This window comes from Lipotes vexillifer, unplaced genomic scaffold (assembly GCF_000442215.2).
Source record: "Lipotes vexillifer unplaced genomic scaffold, Lipotes_vexillifer_v1.1 scaffold1011, whole genome shotgun sequence".
Taxonomy (NCBI): domain Eukaryota; kingdom Metazoa; phylum Chordata; class Mammalia; order Artiodactyla; family Lipotidae; genus Lipotes; species Lipotes vexillifer.
Window position 1 is genome coordinate 1,631,271 of NW_006787698.1, and position 25,000 is coordinate 1,656,270.

Here is a 25,000-nt window from a genome sequence, read left to right on the forward strand (position 1 = left end):
TTTTTTTTTTTTTTAAGATTTATTTATTATTTATTTATTTATTTTTGGCTGCATCAGGTCTTAGTTGCAGTACGCGGGACCTTTGTTGAGGCATGTGGGATCTTTTGTTGTGGCGCATGGGCTTCTCTCTAGCTGTGGCGCACAGGCTCCAGGGCACGTGGGCTCTGTAGTTGTGGTACATGGGCCTAGTGGCTCCACGGCATGTGGGATCTTAGTCCCCTGACCAGGGATCAAACCCACGTCCCTTGCATTGTAAGGCGGATTCTTTACCACTGGACCACAGGGAAGTCCCAGTTTGGATTCTTTAAAATATGACTTAACCTTAGCAATGCATTCAAATATACAGTAGGTGCAGGCAAATACTATTTGACTCCACTTACACAAGGTACGTAGAATAGTCAAATTCACAGAGTCAGAAAGTACATTGGTAGGGCTTCCCTGGTGGCGCAGTGGTTAAGAATCTGCCTGCCAATGCAGGGTACGTAGGTTCGAGCCCTGGTCCGGGAAGATCCCACATGCCGCGGAACAACTAAACCCACGCGCTACAACTACTGAGACTGCGCTCTAGAGCCCGTGAGCCACAACTAGTGAAGCCCAAGTTCCTAGAGCCTGTGCACCACAATGAAGAGGAGCCCCCACTCTCTGCAACTAGAGAAAGCCCGCACGCAGCAAGGAAGACCCAACACGGGGACAGAGTTTCAGTTTAGAAAAGTGAAAAACTCGGGAGATGGATGATGGTGAGAGTTGCACAACAATGTGAATGTACTTAGTGCCACTGAACTGTACGGTTAAATATGGTTAAAATAATGTTTTATATTATGTGATTTTTACCACAATAAAAAAACCTTTTGCACAACAATTGTACTTAGTGCCACTGAACTGTACGGTTAAATATGGTTAAAATAATGTTTTATATTATGTGATTTTTACCACAATAAAAAAACCTTTTAAAAATATGACTTAAAATGGTATTTACCTCTTTGGCTGCATCTGTGGGCACCTCAAGTTTTGCATCAGAGGCGAGCGAGGCGTTCATCTCCGTCCGGTGACAATCGTGCAAGTTGCTCAGAAGTGTTCTGGGCATATGGTAAGCACCCAAGGACACTGGCAAAGAATGTGGCTAACATTTACGGAGGGCCGAATGCTACAAACAGTGCGGAATGTCACATGATCCCAGTGTGGGTTATTACCTATTGTTAGGTACCAGCCGGCTCTGCCCTGGGACCTTAGGCTTTGGTGGGTCCACCTGGAAGGTGATGTAACAGCCTGTATCAACCCAGATAGTAGTATCAATCCTGATCCGTGGGACTGAAGGAGGAGGGAGGGAAGGAACCATCCTGATGCTTGCACACAGCTGCCCTGAGCTGGAATCCCCATTCTTCCCACCGCCCTGCCAGGCCCTGTGCCCGCCTTTCCGCCATGAGCGCCGCCTCCGTCCTCCTCTGAGCATGCACCCTAGCAGGAGGTTCAGGAGGGCTGGCTCAGCTGCCTAGAGCTGGGGCCAACAGCGGGTCACAAGCCCCCGTCCCGCGACCCTTCCCCGGTCACCCTGGCTGGCAGGAAGGGCTCGAGAGGGTAGGCCAAGGTTACCACGCCCCTCCCCCAGCCTGGCTATAATTAGCCCCAAGATGAATTAAACATGAGCCCATCTTGGGCCGCAGCATCCCTCTGACTCTATAATTGTTCCCAGGCAGCAGGCAGAGAGCTGGGCTGCTGTGTGAGGCTGGGGGGTGGGGGGAGACACATACCACCCACAAGCACCGGCTGTGGTCCACGGGGTGTGCGGTGTCAGCCGCAGGTGCGTGTGTGCCCACGAGCGTGTCCCGAGTGCTCACCAGCCTGAGGGCAGCGGTGGCCTTTGGGTCTCAAGAAGGCTGGAGGCTCAGGAGACCCAGCTGAAGGGGTGAAGCTGTCAGGCCTGGATCATTAAAGCTGCCGCCTGACATTGTGCCTTCCTGGGGAGTCATTACTCCAGTTTCCTGCTAACACACCTGAGTTTCCACCATTAAGACTTCTGTCAACCACTCACGTCTTCATGAGCATGAAAAGCTCCCCAGGGCAGAGCTCTGGAAGGATGGGAGGAGAGGCAACTGGATGTGAGCCTTATGAGGTCGAGACCTCAGGCCCGCTCCTTCCTCTTTGGACCTCAGTCTTGCCATCTGCGTAATGGACCTATGGTAGCCAGAGGACGCCTTGGGGTAGGGGAATGGGTGTCAGGCTCTCACTTTGGGGTTCGCCTCTCCTAGCCTCAGCCTTGCACCGGTTAAATTAATTCCCTAGACCCTGGACCCCAGGAAATGGTGAAATGTCCCCAAAGGCCAGCCAAAAAGCCATGGGCTCCTTTAAGTATTTCTGCAGCAGGAGAGGGAGGTGGTGATGGGGACAAGACAGAAGGGGTAGGAGCCTCGGTGTCCCCAGTCTGAGGACACACCCTCCCTCTACCCCACCGTGCCCCATCTCTCTCTCTCTTTTTTTTTGTCCTCACCGCATGGCATGCCGGATCTTAGTTCCCCGACCAGGGATCAAACCCATGCCCCCTGCAGTGGAAGTGCAGAGTCTTAACCACTAGACCACCAGGGAAGTCCCACTGTGCCCCATCTCTCTGCCCCCTCGCCCCCATCCACTCATTCCAGCCTGCCCACCTTTGCCTGGGCCATGGCAACAGCTGTGAGCACTGAGTACGTACTGAGTGTTTACATACTCTTCTTAGCTCGTCTTCTCCTCACAATAGCTCTGGGGGGGGTGGGGTGTGAGCTATCAGCACCCCCATTTCGCAAGAGCTTTCTGACACTAGGATCTGTGCTCTGGGGCCCCACGGAATACCCCAGAATGGGTTCCCCCACCAGCCCTGCCATGATCTGGCCCTTCCCACCTTCCATCCAGATTCATCTTCCATTTTGGTGAGGGGCCCATCCCCAGCTCCACCGCCAGGACCAGCCATATGACCTCGGCAAGGCCAGTTCGCCCCTTGGTGACTCAGTTTCCCACCTGCACAGTGTGGGGCAGTGGACACAGGAAGCAGTTCATGACAGAGCATTGGAGTTTGTCCCCTCCCTGCTGTGTGACTCAGCTCACTGGCTCTCTCCCAGCCTCAGTTTCCTCCCCTGTAAAATTGGAGGATAATACTAGTGCTTGGAGGTGAGAGGAGAAACCAACGAGCCCATGAGTGTCCTCCCGTGACTGATATCCTACCCGAGCTGGGCTATTCAGGACCCAAAGAGCCAGCGCTGGAGACGCCCCCAAGCTGGGAGACACAGAGACCTTCCAGCCAGAGCAATCAGGCTGGAAAGGAGACTGTGGGGGAGCCTGTGGTGGGGTGGGTGGGTGAAGCCTCAATTTAGGGGTTCACAAAGAAAACCTCCTGCAGACATGTGCCCCTGAGTTTTGAAAACTGAGGCGGATTCACACATACGAAGGAGGGGCATGAAGGAGGGGCGTTTCTGGTGGGAGGGTAAAAAAAAGCCAAGGTAAATGTTTGGAGGCAGAAAGCAAAAACTAACAAGATCTGGGCTCAACTGGAACCTAAAATGGCTCACAGAACAGCCTGTCAGGGCTTTGCAGGACAAGATCTCAAGTCAGAACCCACTCTGGGTTGTTCTGTGGGGTCCCAGAGCACAGATCCTAGTGTCAGAAAACTCTTGCAAAATGGGGGTGCTGATAGCTTGCACCCCCCCAGAGACGTTGTGAGACGATGAGCTAAGAAGAGTGCGTAAACGCTCAGCACATACTCATTGCTCACAGCTGTTACCATGGTTCCAAACAGAACCACGTAGATCATTCTTTAACAGTTACATATTTACTTCAGTGTATAGCTCCCCAAATTTATATACCATCTACTCTGAGCAGAAAATATGTATCTGGGTTTTCATGGTAGGATATAAAGTTGCATTTTTTTAATAAATGTATTTTGTTGGAAAAGAATGAGGAGGAGGTTTAGAGAAAAATGATGGAGAGAAGGAGGGAAGCCTGGAGCCGGGAGCCACTCGGGTAATAGATTTCTCAGCCTGTTCCTGGGCCTAGTAATTAATCCTGAGGGGCTAATTAAGTTCGGGCTTCCACTCCAGCCACTCAGTGACCTCCCTCCCGGCCTTCCCTCTCCCCCGGGGGAGGCCCACCTTGGCTCACCCCCGCCAGGGCCTCCCTCCTGCATCACTGCTAGGCCCCCAGATCCCTGGGCTTAATTATCTGGAATGAAGGTTTAATCAGAGGCCTTTACTGCAGGGAGCGGAGGCTGGGCAGGAGGAACGGCCTCCCAGGTGCAGCAGCGCCTGGAATAGGGTGAGGCGAGGGTGGAGCCAGTGCAGGGGTCAGAGCCTGTCAATATTTAACACTTAGGTACTTTGTTCATTGCAGATGTTTTTGCATTCATTGGGAGTTTTTTCAAATGTTGCATTAAAATAGTATTTATCCGAATGACTGAATTTGGCAGCGCCTCCAAAGTTTTTTTTCCCCCCAGTCTTACTGAGAAATAATTGACATACATCCATGCATAAGTTTAAGGCCATGATGGTTTGATTTACACATACTGCGAAAGGATTATTGCAATAGGTTCAGCTCACATCCATCTTCTCATATAGATACAATAAAAAGAAAAGAATAAAGGGGAAACATTTTTTCTCCTCGTGATGAGAACTCTTCTAGGATTTACTCTCTCTCTCTCTCTTTTTTTTTTCCAACCGTGCTGCACAGCTTGTGGGATCTTAGTTCCCTGACCAGGAATCGAACCCGGGCCCCCTGCAGTGGAAGCATGGAGTCTTAACCACTGGACTGCTAGGGAAGTTCTAGCTTTTACTCTCTTAACAGCTTTCCTATATATCCTACAGCAGTGTTAGCTGTAGTCATCATGTACATTACATCCCTGGACTTATTTTTCTTATAACCGGAAGTTTGTATCTTCTGACCGCCTTCTCCAAGCCCCCTAAGTTTTGTGCGAAGGCCAGTGCCTTGCTCTCCTCACCCTAATCCCAATCGTGACTGTTGCATGGAGCCAGCAGCTCCTACCCATCCTGAGCTCATGTGAGTCTCACCACTGTGAGAGAATGGTCTACTATTGCACCGATCTTACAGATGAGAAACTGAGGCCCAGAAGGGCAAGTCATTAGCCTCAGTTCACTCAGCTAAGGGTAGGCAGAGGCATGATTCAAATCCTTGACTCCTGGGTGGGGTCATCGCCTGTCTGGGATCCAGAGACAGTGCGACCAGCCTTCCCCTCAGAGCTTTTGCTCTTGCAAAAACCCACCACATTCCATCCGTCTAGGAGGAAAAGCCCATGTCCTCTCCACAAGGTCCTGCACAACCTGCCCCTATCCCCTCCCTGCCCTCCCCTCCTCCCTCTCCCTACCCCCTCACTCTGCTCCAGACACATGGGCCTCCTCACTGTTCCTCCAACACGCCAGGCACGACCCTGCCTCAGGGCCTTTGCACTGGATGTTCCCTCTGCCTGGAACTCTCTTCCCCCATCATCACTCACCTGGACCAGCGCAGTTGCCGCCACCCTTGGTCCCCTGGCTCCCAAACTCACCCCCGACAGCCTGCCCTCCAAGAAGCGGCCACCAGAGAGCGCCCGTGAGCGCCTGACTCAGGCCCCGCCCCTCCTCTGCCCACAGCCCTCCAGGGCTCCCACCTCCCTCTCGGTAAAAGCCCAAGTCCTCCCCTCTGCCCACAAGGTCCTGCGCGACCTGCCCCCGAGGGCAATGAGATCCATGGAAGGCTGTGGCCTTCCAAAGTGGCCCAGCAGAGCCAGGCTTTGAACTCAGCTCCATCTGGCTCCAGTGCCTTCTGGGCTTCTCCCCTCAGCCAGCTGCCTCCCAACCTCTAATAAACTCCTGAGAAGTGCTGGGCAGACGTGGCAGTGAGGACACTCTTTATCTGTCCAGATCAGGCCAGCTCAGCGCAGCAGTCAATAATTAATTCTGAATTTCCCCCATTTATCAAAGCGGCAGGAGCCAGAGTGCCTGGAATCCCAATTCCGAGGCTCTGTGCCCCGTGGCCACCTGGAGCTGGACACAGTGGTGACAGAAACTCGGGCGGGGGACCCTGAGGGAGTCTGGGAAGGGAGGGAGTCCCTGGCTCCCACTCCCTTACTCTGGGTTATTAAATGCTGTGTGATCTATCAGTGATCAGACCAGACCTCACCCCAGCCTTCACGGTGCCCAGAGGCTAGTGGGGAAAATAATACATTGAATGAATAATAATATAAATAATTAATGCTACAAAGGAACAGAACAGGATACTGTGTGAGTGCAAGACGGAGGGAACGAAAAAAAAAAAAAAAGAGGGAACGTGGTTGTTTAGAGCCTCCCCAAGGAAGTGACATTGAACCTGCAAATCGGAGGATGAAAGATAAGGGGTGGGGAGAGGGTCCTCCAAATGTAGACACAGCACATGCAAAGGCCCTATGGCTGGAAAGAGTTTCTCCCACTTGGGGCCCGGCAAGGGGTTAAGTGGGTCTGGAGCTCAGAGCACAAGTGTGAGGTCAGTGCCAGGCCTAGAGCCATCATGGTGAGGGCAGCAGCCTTCAGTGGATAGCCAGGGGCCATCAGGGGAAGAGGCAGGAAGTTTCTCTGATGACCTGGGGGATGGCAGTGAGGCCGCTTCCACCCAAGGTGAGTCAGACAGCAGCCTGGGCAGGCGACTCCAATTTTTTTTTTTTTTTTTTGGCTGCATTGGATCTTCGTTGCTGCACATGGGCTTTCCTCTAATTGCGGCGAGCGGGGGCTACTCTTCGTTGTGGTGTGCGGGCCCCATTGCAGTGGCTTCTCTTGTTGCGGAGCATGGGCTCTAGGCGCGCAGGCTTCAGTAGTTGTGGCACGTAGGCTCCAGAGCGCAGGCTCAGTAGTTGTGGCGCACGGGCTTAGTTGCTCCGCAGCCTGTGGGATCTTCCCGCACCAGGGCTCGAACCTGTGTGCCCTGAACTGGCAGGCGGATTCTTAACCACTGCGCCACCAGGGAAGCCTGACTCTGATTTTTTGTTTTCTTTTTTCTTACAAATGTTTTCCCCTCGGAGGATTCTTTCAAACCCATTTGGGTGTGGGGATGAGCCAGGATTTCTCTGCCAACAAACAGCCTAGGCCTTGCAAGCAGCTTCTGGCCCAGCCACCTTAAACACCTCCCTCCTTGGTTAGGTGCGGAAACTGAGGCCCAGAGAGGGACAAGGACCACCCAAGGTCATTCAGAAGAGTGTGGGCCGAGCCCAGAGGAGGGGTTTCCAGGATACTAGGAGCAGCCCCCCACCCTGCAGCTTCTGTCTCTTCTGCTGGACCTCAAGCCCCATGACGGCCAACAGCTGGGTGTCCTAGTCACCACGCTGTCCTCAGTGCCCTGAAAATTGGAGGTGCTTCATCAGTGATTACAGAATGCATGGACCCAGCAACTTTTGGAAACACCCAGAGGTCATGCTCAGAGCATCAGGGGGAAAGGATGTCCCTTTTGAGAGGGGATATGAGAGACAGATACAGGGGTATGGAGAGAGAGAGACAGAAATAAACTGCCAGAGACATGGAAGGAGACAGAGACAGAGATGGCGACAGACAGAGAGGCTCAGATAGAGAGACTGGAGAGCAAAGATCAAGAGACACAGAGAGAAAGAGTGACAAATGGGGGCAGATACATAGAGAAGAGATTGAATGAGACACAGAGACAGATGGAGACACGGGGGGTGGGGGAGGCATCAGGGTCAGGACCACCACTAACCTGTATAGGAGACTCTGTGAATTATGAAAAGATTTCCCTTCCTGAGGCCCTCTCACCCCAGCTGGATGTTTTTGTGCAGTGAACAACCTGCCCCACTGTCTACAGCAGCCGAAGCAAAGTCTGTCTTGGTATCTCCAGCAGCCAGCACAGGGCCGGGCACACAGAGCTCACTTGATAAATGCCCATTGAACTAATGGCATTTAGAGAATGCCAGAATCTGGCCTGGAGTCACACAGAGAGAGAAAGAGAGAGAGAGAGAGAGAGAAAGAGAGAGAGAGAGAGAGAGAGAGAGAGAGAGAGAGAGAGGCACAACTGAACTAAAGCAGAAAGTCCAGGTGCCGGCAGTTTCTGGCTGAGCCACAGATGCCTCCTCTGGGAACCACCTGGATTTACTTGCCACTCAGGAAAATTCCCCTCAAACTTCTGGGAGCACAAAGCGAGTGGGCAGCCAAGGCAGGAGGTGGCCCCTCCCCGGGACGCCACGGGCCCCAGGGAGAGATGGTGGCTGCCAGGTCTCACCCGAAACTCCTTGCAGCCCGGACTTGCTCCTGGGGTGGAGCCAGGAGCCTGAGAGGCCCTGGGGGGACCGGACTTTCCCCATTTTCACAGCGCAGAGATGGGAGGGGCCTGGCTTGGGGTCACCCAGAATAGGAGTCAAGGGAAAAGCATTCCTGGCAGAGGGAATGGCTTGTGCAGAGTTCTGGAGGTGAACGAGAGGGAAGGGCGAAGGATGTGCTTAGGACTGAACTGTCGACGGAGAGTGAAGCCTAAGGCTAAGTGAGGGAGTTTGAACTTGGCGTTGTTTCCAAACACTTAGTCTTTTATTCCGTACCTACTCAAATTCAGTCCCTCTGTACCGAATTTGTACTGTACTACAGGATCACCCTGTAATCCCAGCCTAGGTGATCCTGGGGCCCCAGAGGCAACTCCTAAGACTGGGAGGACACACAGACCTCCCCGTTCTCTGGGTCAGGGATGAAGTGATGGAGGCTGCAGGACCCAGAGGCCGACTGGGAGAGAGCTGTCAAGCCCACATGGAGGTGGGGTATTAGTGCCAGGACCTTGAAAATGTAGGACTATTCCAGGTGAAAAAGACCCAAAAGGACATTCTGGGCAGGGAATACAAAAGTCTGGAGGTGTGTGATAATCAGACAAGTGCTGGAAACAAGCCAGAGTGTCCAGTAATGCTGCTGTCTCCAAAAGGGTCAGAGTTGGACCAGAGAGAGAGAGAGAGAGAGAGAGAGAGAGAGAGAGAGATCTGGGGCAACAGAAGCCCAGAGGGAAGTGGAAGCTCTTCTGGAGGATCAAAAATGACTGCATTGAAGAAGGGGGCACTGGAGCTGGGGCTTGGAAGGATGAATAGGAGTTTGCAAACAGAAAAGGTAGGGCATGCAAACTGAGCAGAGGCTGTGGCCCAAATTCAAAGAACATGATGATGGAGTAGCAAGACAAAGAAGGACTTGAGGAGTAAGATCACTCAGTGTCAGATTTCTCCAGATCCAAGCCTGGCAGCCTGCCACTCTAGGCCAAGAAACCCAAGGACAGTTCCCCTTGGCTCCTCCAAGCCCTGTTAGGCCTGCTCCAGCCACTGTCATCTCTCCTCCTTGGGTCACAGGTACTGTCCACTTTGGTCCATGATGACACTTGGTGGCGGATGCCTTCCACAATGTGTCTCTGGTATCTCAGTCCAGGCTTGTGCCTCTCAGTGCCTCAGTTTCCCCATCTGGAAAATGGGAACGCTGGAAGCCACTTTTTCTGTTTGTATTCATCTTGGGACTGGGAAGCCTCCAAAAAACAATGTGAAGGGAGCAAAGAGATAACAGGAAGAAAGGAAGGGAGGAGGGAAGAAAGGGAGGGAGGAAGGAAAGAAAACAGAAGGGAAGGGGAAGGAAGGGAGGAAGGGAAAAACTTTGCACCCCTCCTCCAAGCCAATACCAAGGGACAAGTCCAACATTATTATTTCAGAACACACCAAAGCTGTTGAGGCTTAAGAAATGGGTGATGATTTGCATGCGATCTGCATGCGATTTGCATACTGTTTGTTAAATGTCAGAAAGGCCTGAAAATGCTTTCTCCCACCCTCACCTCAGCCAAGATGTGGGAAACCCTCCCCCTTCCTCTATCAGGGACCTGCTCATGGGCTGGGGACCCCTCAGTTCTAGGGTTGCCAGGGCAGCAGACTAGAGGGGGCAGGGTGACTTTGGATGCCCCATCTGTAAAATGGGCCATAATCATCACCACCACCACCGAGCCTCACACTTCACAGACTAGAGTAAGTGGAGGCCAGACAAGGATGTGGCACAGACCCTGGCATGTAGTGGGAGCTGAGGAATGGAGCTGGGGTGGCTATTAAAAGCCCCACTTTCCTGCTGGGCCCTGGGGGGCAGGTCCCCCAGTGTTTGCGTGACCCACCGAGGCCAAAACCAGGCAGGAGTAGGGGCCTGGGCTGCCTGGCCCCAGGAGGAGTGATGCCAGCCCCGGAGAGGCTCCTCCAAGGGGAAGTGAGAAAAGCCCCGTAGGCCTGGGGCCGTCCCCATCCCCTGATGGACAAACGCACATCTGAGCACTACTCTCCCCACGGCCACAATTTATTATCCACCTGTCCCTACTCTGGGCCCTGCGGCCAACACGACTCTTAATTAAAACATTATGTCTTCCCAGGCTCCCGAGCCTCTACCCTGTGATGCCAGCACCCAGAGCGTGAACGCGGCCCTCGAGGGCCCGCATGCCAGCATCCCCACAACCCAAGGGGGTCTGCACGGTGGACCCGACGCCTCATGGCCGCAGATCAGAGATGCAACTGAGTCCCAACGTTCTACTTTTTTTTTTTTGGCTGCGCCACACGGAATCTTAGTTCCCCGACCAGGGATCGAACCCCAGCAGTGGAAGTGCAGGGTCCTAACCTCTGGACTGCCATGGAATTCCCTACTCAGAGGGTCTCATACCCAGAATTCCTACAACACACCGCCTGGAATAGCCCGGAGTACCCCCATGGTTACCGTCAATGTCTCAGTGCTCTGCCAGGCACAGCCACCGCCCCCCCCCCAAATCCCTGCCCACTTAACCAGAGCCCTTCAGACACAACCAGGAGACCCCATGCAGGAGGCAAAGCAGTGGGACTGAACGCGAAGGACGCCGCCACGGGGGTGGACACGGGTGCAACGTGGGGAGGGGTCTGGGTTTGGGGGAGGAGTGCAGTGTGACACTGGAGCACTGGGAGAGGGCTGGGGCCCCCCAGTCTCCACCTTTAGTCATTTGAGATTTCATGAGTGTCTGGCCACACCCCCCCTGCCCCCAGCCAAAGCTGTTCACAGTAGAGGAGGCTTGAGGAGGCCCAAAAGAGGACAAGGTGCTCACTGGCTGGGGAGGAGGGAGTCTGAGAAGACTTCCTGGAGGAGGCTGGAATGCTGGGTGGACTGGAGCTGCAGAGAGGGGTGTGAAAGGTGCTTCAGGCTGGGGGCACAGCTTGGGTAGAGGCGTGGCAGAGAGAATGTACCAGGCAGGTGGGGGTGATGCTACCCCCAAGCTCCTCTCCCCTCTGTGCTTTTTTTCATGTGACCTCCTCCAGCTGCCTCCCAAGATGGCACGTGGTTCCCACTGCAGACTGGGCACTTGAAGCCCCAAGGCAGGAGCCACCTCCTCAGGATCACACAGCACAGCTGGAAGGCTGGCTGGCCCAGAGTAGCAACATCCTAGGTCAGTGTCAGGGACTGGGGCTCCATCAGGAATGTCCCAGGCAGTGGGCAGCAGCTGGGCAGGCCAGTGTTTCACCATCTATGCTGGAAGCCCGGAACCTTGGAACAGCAGGAGGGAGGGGATAAGACAATTTCAATCCAGGCCCCCTTGCAGGGTGAAACACCAGCTCTCTGGCCACTTTTCCTTCTTCCCTTTTCCCTAACAGCCCCATGGACAGAAACACCTGCAGCCAGCTCCTCCTTTGAGATGGCCCTGGTGCCCTCCAGGAGGGGCAGGGATAGCCCTTAGCCTGTGGGGAGCTTGGCACTTGAAGCCACCTGGTGGCAGTCGCAGAAATTGCAGGCAAAGAGTGCAATTAAACCAAACCTGCCAACCAAAGCCCACTCTTTGATTGTTAAGGAAGAGGGGTAACAGAGCCCAGAGAGGAGGAGCAATTTGCCCAAGGGCACACAGCAATTCAGGGCAGCATTACTCAGGCCCATGTGTTAGTTCAAAGGTGAGAAGCTAAGGCCAGTGACCCTGCCCCAGGGGCCAGAAGCATATGGGTGTGGAGAAGGGTGATGGTCATCAGAGATGACTCTCTTCTCCTCTCTGAGCCTCAGTTTACCCATCTGTGGTCTCCACAATCTCTAAGGTCCCTTCTGTGTCCCAAATACTGGAGTGACTTACCCAGAGTGAGGTCAAGGCTCCCGGGAGATGTCCCCCGCCACCCCCAGCCTGCTTCTTCAGCCAGCACCTCTGGTCCTCTCGGTCATGGCTCCGCATCCTCCAACACAGATTACCTGCAGGACGGGGACAGAAAGATACAGCTTGCAGGCCTGTGCAGCCCTCACCTTGGCACTTAAAGCCTCCTGGTCTGCTCGGTGTCCAGCCAATGCATATTGCTGCGTCTGCCCAGACTCGCCTCCACCCACGAGACCCTCTCTCTTGCTTCCAGGAAACACTAGAGCTCCAGGAAAATGTTCTGAGCATCCCCTTCTTCACCTCCAGAGATCATACATTCAACTAACATTTATTGAGCACCTACTATGTGCCAGGCACTGAACTGGGGAAACAGCAGTGAATAGGATGGACAACAATGCCGTCACAGAGCTTACGGTCTAGTGGGGGAGATGGGGCAAAAAAAAAAAATTAGTAAAATATTAGTAAAAATAATCAAGGAAGTATAGAGAAAGGTAAAGCAGGGTTAGGGTATGGTGTTGGTGGGATGCCATTTTAAACAGGTGGTCAGGGAAGATTACACTGAGGAGGTAGGATCTGAACAAAAGCCTGAAGGAGCTGAGGAAGGGAAGTGGAAAGCATTGGAGGAGGAAGGAACAGCAGTGCAAAGGCCCTGAGGACCATGCCTAGAGAGTAGGAGGAACAGTGAGCTGACTCTATCCTAGTTCAGCCCCCACCATCACTTACCATCACTAGACCTCCACCCTGGTCCCCCGATCCCCACCCCAAGCCCTCCCCGCCCCCTCCACAGTCTGTCTTCCCTGTATCAGCCAGGGGCACCTGTGAGCACCTGAGTCAGGTCCTGCCCCTCCTCTGCCCACAGCCCTCCAGGGCTCTCACCTCCCTGAGGGTAAAAGCCCAAGTCTTCCCCATGGCCCACAAGGCCCTGCACGACCTTCCCTGTCCCCTCCCTGCCCTCCCCTCCTCCCTCTCTCCCCCTCACTCACTCTGGTCCAGAAACACAGGCCTCCTCACTGTTCCTCCAACACACTAGGCATGGTTCTGCCCCAGGGCCTTTGCACATTTTGTTTCCTCTTCCTGGAATACCCTCCTGCCCACTCTTGTTCTCTTTGTTTAATCAGCTCCTTCACATTGTACTGTGAAATGTCATCTTCTCCGACAGACCTCCCCTGGCCACTGTTGATAGGGTAGCAACACCTCCATCACTCTCTACCTTCCTGCATCTTTCCATAGCACTTATTACAACCTGACATTCAAACATGTTTATTTGGTTCCTTGTCTGTCTCTTCCACTGGACTGACTGTGGGCTCCGTGAGGGCAGGCCTGGTCTGTCTGGGTCCCTGCTGGGTTCCAGTGCCGCCCAGCACATGACCCGGCACACAGTAGGCACCCAATAAATGCGTATTGTATATTGAATATTGACTGTGTAGACGTCTGTGGATCGTCCAGCTGCTAGGCTTTGTTTGGTCACTGCCAGGAACACCCTCTCCCAGCCCCAAGTGAGACCCTCCCTCGAGAGGGCCTGGAGAGGCAGGCCCTCCCACCACATCTTGAGCCTCCAGGACTGGCATCTAAGGCTCCTACTCTCAAAATGTCACCCAGACTTGGTGGACCAAGCCTCTAGGGCCCCAGCGAGCATGACCCCCATAAACTCCAGTGTTACACAGACAGCTCCAGTCCCTCCCCCGCCCAGCGCCTCCATCCACTGCCAATCTCGCCAAGCACCAGCCTCCACCATTTCCCAAAGCTGCCCCAGGGCTCTACATGTGCTGTTCCCACAGCCCAGCTGCCCTTCTCCGCAGACCCCTCCTTGGGTTGGGAGACCCACTCCTCTCGGGTCACCTTGGCCAGGGGACCTCTTTGGATACCCCAGGCGGCCAGGTCAGAGTGTGGACAGCAAGGGTCAGGATGGGATTGTGGGGAAGGCAGAGGTAGTGGGGGAGATGGATGAACAGAAAAGGAAGAGAGACACACACACAGAGAAAAACAGCAGAGACAGAAATGGGCAGAGACGCAGAGAGACAGAGAGATATAGAGAGACAGAGACAGAAAGAAGGAAAGGAAATAAACAGGGACAGTGTCACAGAGAGAGGGAGAGACAGGAGACAAAGAGAGATCGTGAGAAAGACCGGCGAGGCTGGAGAGAGGCAGACAGAGCGAGAGAAAAGAAGAAAGCCTGCAGGGGGAATCGAGCCAGGCTCCTGGCCTTTCTCAGTGCTGGGCTCTCTCCAAGGAGTCCACAAGGACGAGAAGGATCCCCAGTCCACCTTTCCGCAACCATCCCACGCACTCCACCCTGACCCCAGCTAGGCCCTCCTGGCCTCCCCCACGGCCCTGACCCACTTCCCACCCCACCGGGGACGCCAGCCAGACCCTCCTGGTGCCCCGCCGTCTCCCCCCAACCCTGACTCACCCCTCACCGGGGACCCCAGCCAGGGCCCCCTATCCCCCCCACCCCAGGCCCCCGATCCCCGGTCGCCCCCCAGTCCCCTCCCCCGGCCACCTGGGGTCGCTGACGAGCAGCAGCACCGAGCCGTCCTGCAGGCGCACGTCGCGCACTGTCTGGTGGTCGTCCAGCCGCCGCGCGTTGTAGTAGAAGGTGCGCTTCCAGGAGCTCACGCCCTTGCCCACGAGCTGGGCGCGCAGGTCGCTGAGCGTGTCCCGCGGCCGCACCGTGAGCGGCAGCAGCAGCGCCTCGTCCGCTAGGTGCACCTGGATGTGGTAGCGCTTCCAGCGCGACAGGCCCCGCCGCAGCCCCTCCATGGCCCCCGCCGGACACTCGGACCCGGCCCGGGCCCGCGGACCCGGCCCGGGCCCCGCGCGCCCTCCGCACTCGCCCAACCGGCCCGGCCGCCCGCTCTCGCCGCGCCCGCGCCCGCGCCCAGCCTGCCCGGGCACGCCCAGCTCGCAGACTGGAGGCCCCACGAGGGCGGGGCGCGGCGGGTGGACCCGCGGGCCCCTAGCCCCCACCCGCAGACGCCCCTTAGTTTACGTCGACCTGTATTAAGTGCCTACTGCGAGCTAGGCGGATGGAGGCGCCCCGGGTGACCCGGGACAAAAAGCACGAAAAGGAGCCGCATCATAAAGATAAATATGTAAATGCACAGTGCATCCGATCGTGGGAAGTGCCAGGGAGGGACCAGAAGAGGAAGAGAGCTCGAGACTGGCCGGCTATTTTAGGGATCAAGGTCAAGGGAGGTCTCTCTGTGGAGGTGGCATTTGAATGGAGATCTGAAGGAGGAATGAGCCGACCACGCAAAGAGTCATGATCAAGAATACTTACTGCAGGCTGAGATGGGAACAGCCTGTGCAAAGGTCCTGGGGCAGGACGGAGCCTGCCTGTTGGAGGAACAGCGAGGAGGCCTGTGTGGCTGGAGCAGAGTGAGCGAGGGGGAGAGTCAGGGAGGGGATGGGGCAGGTCATGCAGGACCTTGTGGGCCACAGGGAGGACCTGGGCTTTTATCCGGAGGGAGGTGGGAGCCCTGGAAGGAAGTGTCTGAGGTTTGTATTTGTCACTCACATATTTGACTCTCATTTACTCCCTTATTTCCTTCAAGACATATTCAACCAGTAGTTATTCTGTGTCCGGGCTGGGCTGGGCGATGCTGGGCACCAGAGAAATCCCAACCTAGGGCCCTGCCCTCAAGGGTCACCCAGTTGAGGGTGAAGGACACAGAGCTGGACACAGACACTCCCAGTCCTATGTGGTCAGGGTTTGAGTAGTAGGAGAGACCCCAGGCTGGGAAAGGCCAGTAGTGGGGAGATGGCTTTCCAGATGAGTAGGCATTGGAGCCCTGGGGCTTTGACAGATGAGTAGAAGTTCAACACTGCAACCAAGGAGGTACCTGCCCCTGATCACCAACTATATAGTTCACTGTGTGCCTAGTGGGGAGAAGCAAGAGTCAAGGCTTGTGGTCAGTGACAGTCAGGGGAGGCTTCCATGCTGTCCTCCCCTCCCCCTTGCAACCCCTTTCTCAGGCCCTGCCAGCCTCTCCAGTCTTACTTATCTAAGCACCCTCTTCCTGAAAGCCTTCCTTGACTGCTGCCTGCCCCTCTCCACAGCCATACCTACCAGGACAGGACTGACCAGTTCTGGGTATCCAGAATGTTGACTTGACCTCAGAGATTCAGTCTGTACTTAGAAGCTAGTTATGATGGAGCCCAGTGGGAACTCCTCCTCCAGCAGTGGCCAAGAGTGGGGGAGGAAGGCTGAGGCCAGAACAGGGCAGTGGGCAAAATCAAGGGCTCTAATGCCAACCCTGACCCTTGGAAGTTCCTCAGGAAGGAACTTAACCTCCCTGGGCCTCGATATTACCATCTGTCCAATGGGGTTGTTATGAGGAGTAAATTACTGCACATAAGCACTTAGAAATGTTCCTGAAGCATAGTCGCTGGCTAGTTGGCTACACTGAGAGTCAAGTGCAATTGAAAAGCAAATAAAAACAAAATAGCAAACAGAGAAAAAAAAAAAAAAACACGGGCCAAGTGACAGATGGCTTTCTAGGTACATGATTTAAAAAAAAATAATAAAAGCTTCCCTTAATTCTCACATGACACTATTATCTCCCATTTTACAGATGAGTAACGTGAGGCTCAGAGAGAGTGACTTCCCTGAGGATACATTGAAAAATGGCAGAGCCAGGATTTGAAGCCTAGCCACCTGGTTTCAGTCATCATGCTATTGTCCACTTACTACACAGCTTCTTAGACAACCATCAGATTTCAGGTGGAGATTTTAAAGGTAGCTAAGAGCAAAATTAATTTCAGATGGATCACCCACCAACCAAGCAAAAAAAAAAAAGAGAGAGAGAGAGAGAAACTATTAAACTACTAGAAGGAAATGTGGAAGTTAAAAATAATAATAATCCCAGTGTGTTGAAGCATGACATGACACCTTTAATGATTTAAAAGATTAATAACTGACTACAGGGCTTCCCTGGTGGCGCAGTGGTTAAGAATCTGCCTGCCAATGCAGAGGACACGGGTTCGAGCCCTGGTCCGGGAAGATTCCCACATGCCGCGGAGCAACTAAGCCCGTGCGCCACAACTACTGAGTCTGAACTCTAGAGCTTGCGAGCCACAACTACTGAGCCCGTGTGCCACAACTACTGAAGCCCGCGTGCCTAGAGCCCGCGCTCTGCAACAAGAGAAGCCATGGCAATGAGAAGCCCGCTTGCCATAACTAGAGAAAGCCCACGCGCAGCAACAAAGACCCAACACAGCCAAAAATAAATAAATAAAATAAATACATTTTTTTAAAAAGATTAATAACTGACTACAGGACATCCCTGGTGGCGCAGTGGTTAAGAATCTGCGTGCCAATGCAGGGGACACGGGTTTGAGCCCTGGTCCAGGAAGATAGTCTTAACCACTGGACTGCCAGGGAAGTCCCCCTAGCCTTGTGTCTTGATCAATATACTTTGCTAATGACTTTGAAAGCTGTGATCAAATTACAGATTTTTTTGGACTCAAAATAATAAAAGCTTCCCTTAATTCTCACATGACACTATTATCTCCCATTTTACAGATGAGTAACGTGAGGCTCAGAGAGAGTGACTTCCCTGAGGATACATTGAAAAATGGCAGAGCCAGGATTTGAAGCCTAGCCACCTGGTTTCAGTCATCATGCTATTGTCCACTTACTACACAGCTTCTTAGACAACCATCAGATTTCAGGTGGAGATTTTAAAGGTAGCTAAGAGCAAAATTAATTTCAGATGGATCACCCACCAACCAAGCAAAAAAAAAAAAGAGAGAGAGAGAGAGAAACTATTAAACTACTAGAAGGAAATGTGGAAGTTAAAAATAATAATAATCCCAGTGTGTTGAAGCATGACATGACACCTTTAATGATTTAAAAGATTAATAACTGACTACAGGGCTTCCCTGGTGGCGCAGTGGTTAAGAATCTGCCTGCCAATGCAGAGGACACGGGTTCGAGCCCTGGTCCGGGAAGATTCCCACATGCCGCGGAGCAACTAAGCCCGTGCGCCACAACTACTGAGTCTGAACTCTAGAGCTTGCGAGCCACAACTACTGAGCCCGTGTGCCACAACTACTGAAGCCCGCGTGCCTAGAGCCCGCGCTCTGCAACAAGAGAAGCCATGGCAATGAGAAGCCCGCTTGCCATAACTAGAGAAAGCCCACGCGCAGCAACAAAGACCCAACACAGCCAAAAATAAATAAATAAAATAAATACATTTTTTTAAAAAGATTAATAACTGACTACAGGACATCCCTGGTGGCGCAGTGGTTAAGAATCTGCGTGCCAATGCAGGGGACACGGGTTTGAGCCCTGGTCCAGGAAGATCCCACATGCTGCAGAGCAACAAAGCCCATGCACCACAACTACTGAGCCCGTGTGCCACAACTACTGAAGCCCGTGTACCTAGAGCCCGTGCTCCGGAACAAGAGAAGCCACCACAATGAGAAGCCTGTGCACCGCAATGAAGAGTAGCCCCGCTCACCGCAACCAGAGAAAGCCTGCGCACAACAACGAAGACCCAAGGCAGCCCAAAATAAATAAATAAATAAATAAATAAATTTTTTAAAAAAGATTAATAACAGACTACATACACATGTAAAATTCCTATACACACACATACACAAACACACACAAATACTAGAAGGTCAATCAATAAAGGAAAACTTTTCTAAGACATGATAGACAAAAGATTGATTTCCTTAATATGTAAAAATCTTCCAGGTATCAATAAGGGCCAACAGTTCAATAGAAAAAGAGGCAAAGGACATGAACAGTTTCTGAAAAGGAAATACAAATGTCTTCCAAGCATATGAAAGGGAGTTCATTCTCACACATGGTAAGGTCAATATAAAATAAAACTACCCAGAAATACTTTTTAAAAATCTACCAGGTTGGGTGGCGCAGTGCTTGAGAGTCCGCCTGCCGATGCAGGAGACGCGGGTTCGTGCCCCGTTTCGGGAGGATCCCACGTGCCGCGGAGCGGCTGGGCCCGTGAGCCGTGGCCGCTGGGCCTGCGCGTCCGGAGCCTGTGCTCCGCAAATGGGAGAGGCCACAACAGTGAGAGGCCCGCATAACGCAAGAAAAAAAAAAAAAAAAAAAAAATCTACCAGGTTGCTAAGGATGAAAAAGTTTGATAATTCACCATGTTGCTGGGGTTTGGGGAAAAGAGCAATATTATGCATTGGGGTTTGGAGTGTGAAATGGCATAATCTCTCTGATAATAGCTATTGAAATGAGAAGTCACTATATCCCTTCTGGGACTCTACCCAGGTGCCCAAGGATGGATTACAGTACAACACACACACTGAGCAATTTACATGTAATCCACAAGGAAACCTGAGGCTGATCTCACTGAACAAAGCAGGGAAACTGAGGCCCAGAGGAGGGACAGAATGAGGGCCCAGGCTGGTGTACACTGTGTCAGGGCGAGTGGGCCGGCTGGCTCTACCTGTGGCACTGGGTCACCACAGTCCCAGCCACCTCCCTTGTCAGGCTAAGCTCCAGGTTTCAGGCAACACACCTGCTGGTGCTTAGAACAGGTCAGAGCAAGACCCAGAGACACTCGGCTTTAACATATGGAGGCCAAGCTAGCCACACTGAGCTCTGTGAGTGCTGGGTGCCAGTTCCAATTAATTCTGACTTTCTCATTAAGCCGTTAGGAAAAGCCAGGTGGCTCCGGGCAGTAGGCCCTCTGCCTAGACCGCTGGATTAGAAGGGTCATGGTTTCTGCCTCGAGACACTGTATTATCTGTCACGGGTGATTATGGAAGACTCAAGCGGGCAGTGAAAAGCTCGGTGAATCCCTGAGTTCTGGAACCTGGGAAGCTCAGAATCATGGGATCTCCAAAATCATGGACTCCCAGAATCTTGGAGTGCCCGGCATTCTAGATCCTCAAAACAGTCTCCCCTCCTCCCGAACATTTTAGAATCCTAGAGGGAATTCCCTGGTGGTCCAGTGGTTAGGACTCAGCACCTTTACTGTCGGGGCCCAGGTTCGATCCCTGATCAGGGAACTAAGATCCCCCAAGCCATGCAGCATGGCCAAAAAAAAAAAAAAAAAAAAAATCCTAGAGAAAGAAAATTCAATAACAGCAAACTACTACTAGCTACCATTTACTGAGTACAAACTATATAACAGGTGCTATATATGTATTCCCTTATTTAACTTTTATAGCAACCTTATGAAGTAGGGTATGATTCCTTCATTTTATAAATGAGAAAACGGGAGGCACAGATAGGTGAACTAACTTGCTCAAGGTCACAAAACTAGGATTTGAAACTAAGAGCTGCTGTGATAAACACCATGTTATACTAGCTCAATGCAAGGATAGAATTTGGTAACTTTTTACCAAATTAAAACATGAAAGTCCAAGAAGAAGTGCCCTTTCAAAAAAAAAAAAAAAAAAAAAGAATCCTAGAGCAGGTGTCCTGAATGGCATTCAACACATCACTTCTGGCTGTCTTGCAGGGAAAAGAATGCATGGATCGTCAGAGGCAGAAGGCATATGTGTGGATGGGGGCCTGCATCTCACCAATACCGCAGGCAGATAGGAAGGGAGGGTCGGCGCTGTGCTAACTTGCCCCAATCTGTGACATACCCACTGAATTTGGCATTGCCAAATTCTCAAATCACAAATAGCCTCTTGTGACACAGGCTTCTTACCTAGACTTGTCCCCTTGGATCAGAGGTCTCTCAAACTGGAAGCCCAGGGGCTGAATATGTTTTTGGTTGTTTTTTTTTTTTTTCTGGGGCTGGAGGCCCACATAATGTTTACAAGAAGAACTTGTGAATGAGTTTTTCCATATAAGGAGCTCCATTGGATACAGTGCAATACTACTCAGCCATTAAAAAAAAAGGAATGAAATAATGCCATTTGCAGCAACATGGATGCAACTAGAAATTATCATACTAAGTGAAGTAAGTCAGACAGAGAAAGACAAATACCATATGACATCACTTGTATGTGGAATCTAAAACATGCCACAAATGAACCTGTCTATGAAACAGAAACTGACTCACAGACATAGGGAACAGACTTGTGGTTGGCAAGGGGGTGGGGGGATGGGGGAGGGATGGATTAGGAGTTTGGGGTTAGCAGATGCAAACTATTCTATATAGAATGGATAAACAACAAGGTTTACTGAATAGCACAGGGAACTATGTTCAGTATCCTGGGATAAACCATAATGGAAAAGAATATAAAGAAGAATGTATATATGCATATAAGTGAGTCACTTTGCTGTACAGCAGAAATTAACACAACACTGTAAATCAACTATACATCAATAAAAAAAAATTTTTTTTTAAAGACGCTCCATTGGGCCCCCAATCCAAGTGGCATCTGTGGACCCTCCATGATAGTGATGTGAATTCCCTATAACCCTAGGTCCAACTCACTCCTTGAGTGAGTTTGCTCTCCCTAGACAGTGATGGTACTAACTTTATATCCTCCTTTTAAGATCAAGAAAGTGAGTCCCAGGAGCATCTGTTTGCCAAGGTCCCGCACCTCCCAGGGAGAAGCTGAAAAGGCTTTGGAAAAAGCGAATGGACATCCCATCAAGCTTTACAAATAGTTATCCCATGGTGTCCCTGCCACCAATCCTATGAGGTCTGTACTTGTTATCCCATTTCTCAGATGACAACACTGAGTCTTGGAGAGGGAAATCACTTTCCCAAAGCCACACCTGAAGGTAGAGCCCCTGGAACATGGCAGGAATGAGTTAATGGAAAGGCTCAGAGTGCCTCTCTATCTGGAGGTGGTGCAAAAAGGAAAATGTGGTGCTTGGGGGTGGCTTTGGGAAGGGTGTGGAGAGGAGATTGGATTTCCGTCTAAAGAAAATGAGGAGCCATGGGAGTGTCTGAAGCAAGGGAGTGGCATAATCTAATTTATATGTTAGAAATGTCCCTAACAGGACTTCCCTGGTGGTCCAGTGGTTAAGACTCTGTGCTTCCAGTGCAGGGGGCATAGGTTCGATCCCTGGTCAGGGAAGTTCCACATGCTGCTCTGTGCAGCCAAAAAAAAAAAAGAAAGAAAGAAAAAGAAATGTCCCTGACAGTGCTGAATCCAGTTCAGAAGATGGATACATTTTCTCAGCTAAGGATTTTTTTTTTTTTCTGGGGCTGGAGGCCCACATAATGTTTACAAGAAGAACTTGTGAATGAGTTTTTCCATATAAGGAGCTCCATTGGATACAGTGCAATACTACTCAGCCATTAAAAAAAAAGGAATGAAATAATGCCATTTGCAGCAACATGGATGCAACTAGAAATTATCATACTAAGTGAAGTAAGTCAGACAGAGAAAGACAAATACCATATGACATCACTTGTATGTGGAATCTAAAACATGCCACAAATGAACCTGTCTATGAAACAGAAACTGACTCACAGACATAGGGAACAGACTTGTGGTTGGCAAGGGGGTGGGGGGATGGGGGAGGGATGGATTAGGAGTTTGGGGTTAGCAGATGCAAACTATTCTATATAGAATGGATAAACAACAAGGTTTACTGAATAGCACAGGGAACTATGTTCAGTATCCTGGGATAAACCATAATGGAAAAGAATATAAAGAAGAATGTATATATGCATATAAGTGAGTCACTTTGCTGTACAGCAGAAATTAACACAACACTGTAAATCAACTATACATCAATAAAAAAAAATTTTTTTTTAAAGACGCTCCATTGGGCCCCCAATCCAAGTGGCATCTGTGGACCCTCCATGATAGTGATGTGAATTCCCTATAACCCTAGGTCCAACTCACTCCTTGAGTGAGTTTGCTCTCCCTAGACAGTGATGGTACTAACTTTATATCCTCCTTTTAAGATCAAGAAAGTGAGTCCCAGGAGCATCTGTTTGCCAAGGTCCCGCACCTCCCAGGGAGAAGCTGAAAAGGCTTTGGAAAAAGCGAATGGACATCCCATCAAGCTTTACAAATAGTTATCCCATGGTGTCCCTGCCACCAATCCTATGAGGTCTGTACTTGTTATCCCATTTCTCAGATGACAACACTGAGTCTTGGAGAGGGAAATCACTTTCCCAAAGCCACACCTGAAGGTAGAGCCCCTGGAACATGGCAGGAATGAGTTAATGGAAAGGCTCAGAGTGCCTCTCTATCTGGAGGTGGTGCAAAAAGGAAAATGTGGTGCTTGGGGGTGGCTTTGGGAAGGGTGTGGAGAGGAGATTGGATTTCCGTCTAAAGAAAATGAGGAGCCATGGGAGTGTCTGAAGCAAGGGAGTGGCATAATCTAATTTATATGTTAGAAATGTCCCTAACAGGACTTCCCTGGTGGTCCAGTGGTTAAGACTCTGTGCTTCCAGTGCAGGGGGCATAGGTTCGATCCCTGGTCAGGGAAGTTCCACATGCTGCTCTGTGCAGCCAAAAAAAAAAAAGAAAGAAAGAAAAAGAAATGTCCCTGACAGTGCTGAATCCAGTTCAGAAGATGGATACATTTTCTCAGCTAAGGATCTGAGAAGGGCTTTGTCTCAGGTCAAAATGCTCTCTTCCTAGCTACTATTTCTTGGACCCATCTGTCCCCCTCCACTGGGTTTTCATAAGGAATTCACTGCTAGGATGTCTGACAAATGAGGATTCATGGTGGTCCCTGTTGATAAATTGTGTTATTCCAGTTTAGCTCTATTAGAAAGGCTATTTGCCACTAACATTTTAAAAGTGGCATCCTTCATATATAAAGAGTTGTGAGAAATAAATAAGAATAGAGACATGCAAAGAACATGGATGCCACTTTGAACACACAAAAGACATAGATGGGACACTGTAAAAAAAAAAAGCGAAACAAAAAAAAAGATGAAGACTTTTACATGAAAATGTTTAACCACTCTAGAATTCTCACTATAATAGTCAAAAAAGATATCTGATCATATTAGATTCTGTGAGGCTATAAGGCAATTGACATTCACCTCTGTTACTGTGTAAGTTAGTACTATCTTTCTGGAAGGTAAGATGGCAAAATTATCGAAAGCAAATTGATGGACAGTAACTAATTATCATGACTCACCATTGTTGAGTGACAAATGAACTTCATTTATTATGTTTTTCCCACTAGACACAAAGTCCGCTAAGGCAGGCATCCTTGTCTGTTTTGTTCACTGCTGAGTCCCTGGTGTATGGGACAGCAACTGGCTTTGATTTATATACCCAGTATGATCTAATCTTCTCATTTTTCTGTACAGTGAAGTTTGAGAACCAGTGGACTAGACCAAAAGGGAAGTTTGTGTGGAGGCAGATATCAGAGTATCCACTTATTTGGGTCTTTAAGACAACCCTCAGATCCCTAGTGGTGAGTGGAGAGTTCTCAGGGGCTCCCACTGACCCATGGGTTAATGGATGTGTTTGTAGTTAAAAGGATCAAAAGAGATGATTTCTGATACTAACTAAGTCCTTAGGCTGTGTGCCAGGCAGTGTTTGCATTGGTCTTGTGTGTGTGTGTGTGTGTGTGTGTGTGTGTGTGTGTGTGTCTTGGGGTGTGCATCTAGCTGGTCTCCGTGTGTGTCTTGTTTTGTCTCAAGGTGTGTGTGGTGTTTGTGTGTGTGTGAGGGGCTGTGGGCGTCTCTGTGTGTCTGGTATCTCCTCAACTCACTTAATCACTTCACAGCAATGCTATGAGGCTGGTATTAATTTCAGGCTCATTTCACAGATGAGGAAACTGAGTCCACAGCATGAAAGCAGCACAAAGTAGGTGCTTGGGTTTAGCAAAACCTAAATCTTGCTCAGTCAGCTCCACGAACACCCATCCTTGTCGCTTCAGGGAGCACTTCCTCTGGCATCCCAGTAGAGACTCTGGACACCAGTAAGTCTCCATAAATGTTTTGGTTCTCAAATTTCTTGGTGCCAGGGAAGGTGAGAGGAGAAGAGAGTGTCAGGTTTCTGGGGGCATGGAGATATCAGACACACAGAGACGCCCACAGCCCCTCACACACAC

The 25,000-nt window shown here is 51.1% G+C and overlaps 1 protein-coding gene and 1 non-coding gene across 2 annotated transcripts in view; one reads left to right on the forward strand and one right to left on the reverse strand.

The window, feature by feature from the left end:
• The window catches only part of ZNRF4 (zinc and ring finger 4), a 69,715-nt gene extending 68,679 nt beyond the window's left edge, over positions 1-1,036 (reverse strand). Inside the window, 1 exon segment of the mRNA XM_007460729.1 lies at positions 977-1,036. Coding sequence (XP_007460791.1) covers positions 977-1,036 — 60 coding nt within the window.
• An 18,959-nt stretch (positions 1,037-19,995) lies between these two features.
• On the forward strand, positions 19,996-20,067 carry TRNAK-UUU (transfer RNA lysine (anticodon UUU)). Its single transcript has one exon. It is a non-coding gene; the product is annotated as a tRNA-Lys (tRNA).
• Positions 20,068-25,000: the final 4,933 nt, after the last annotated feature.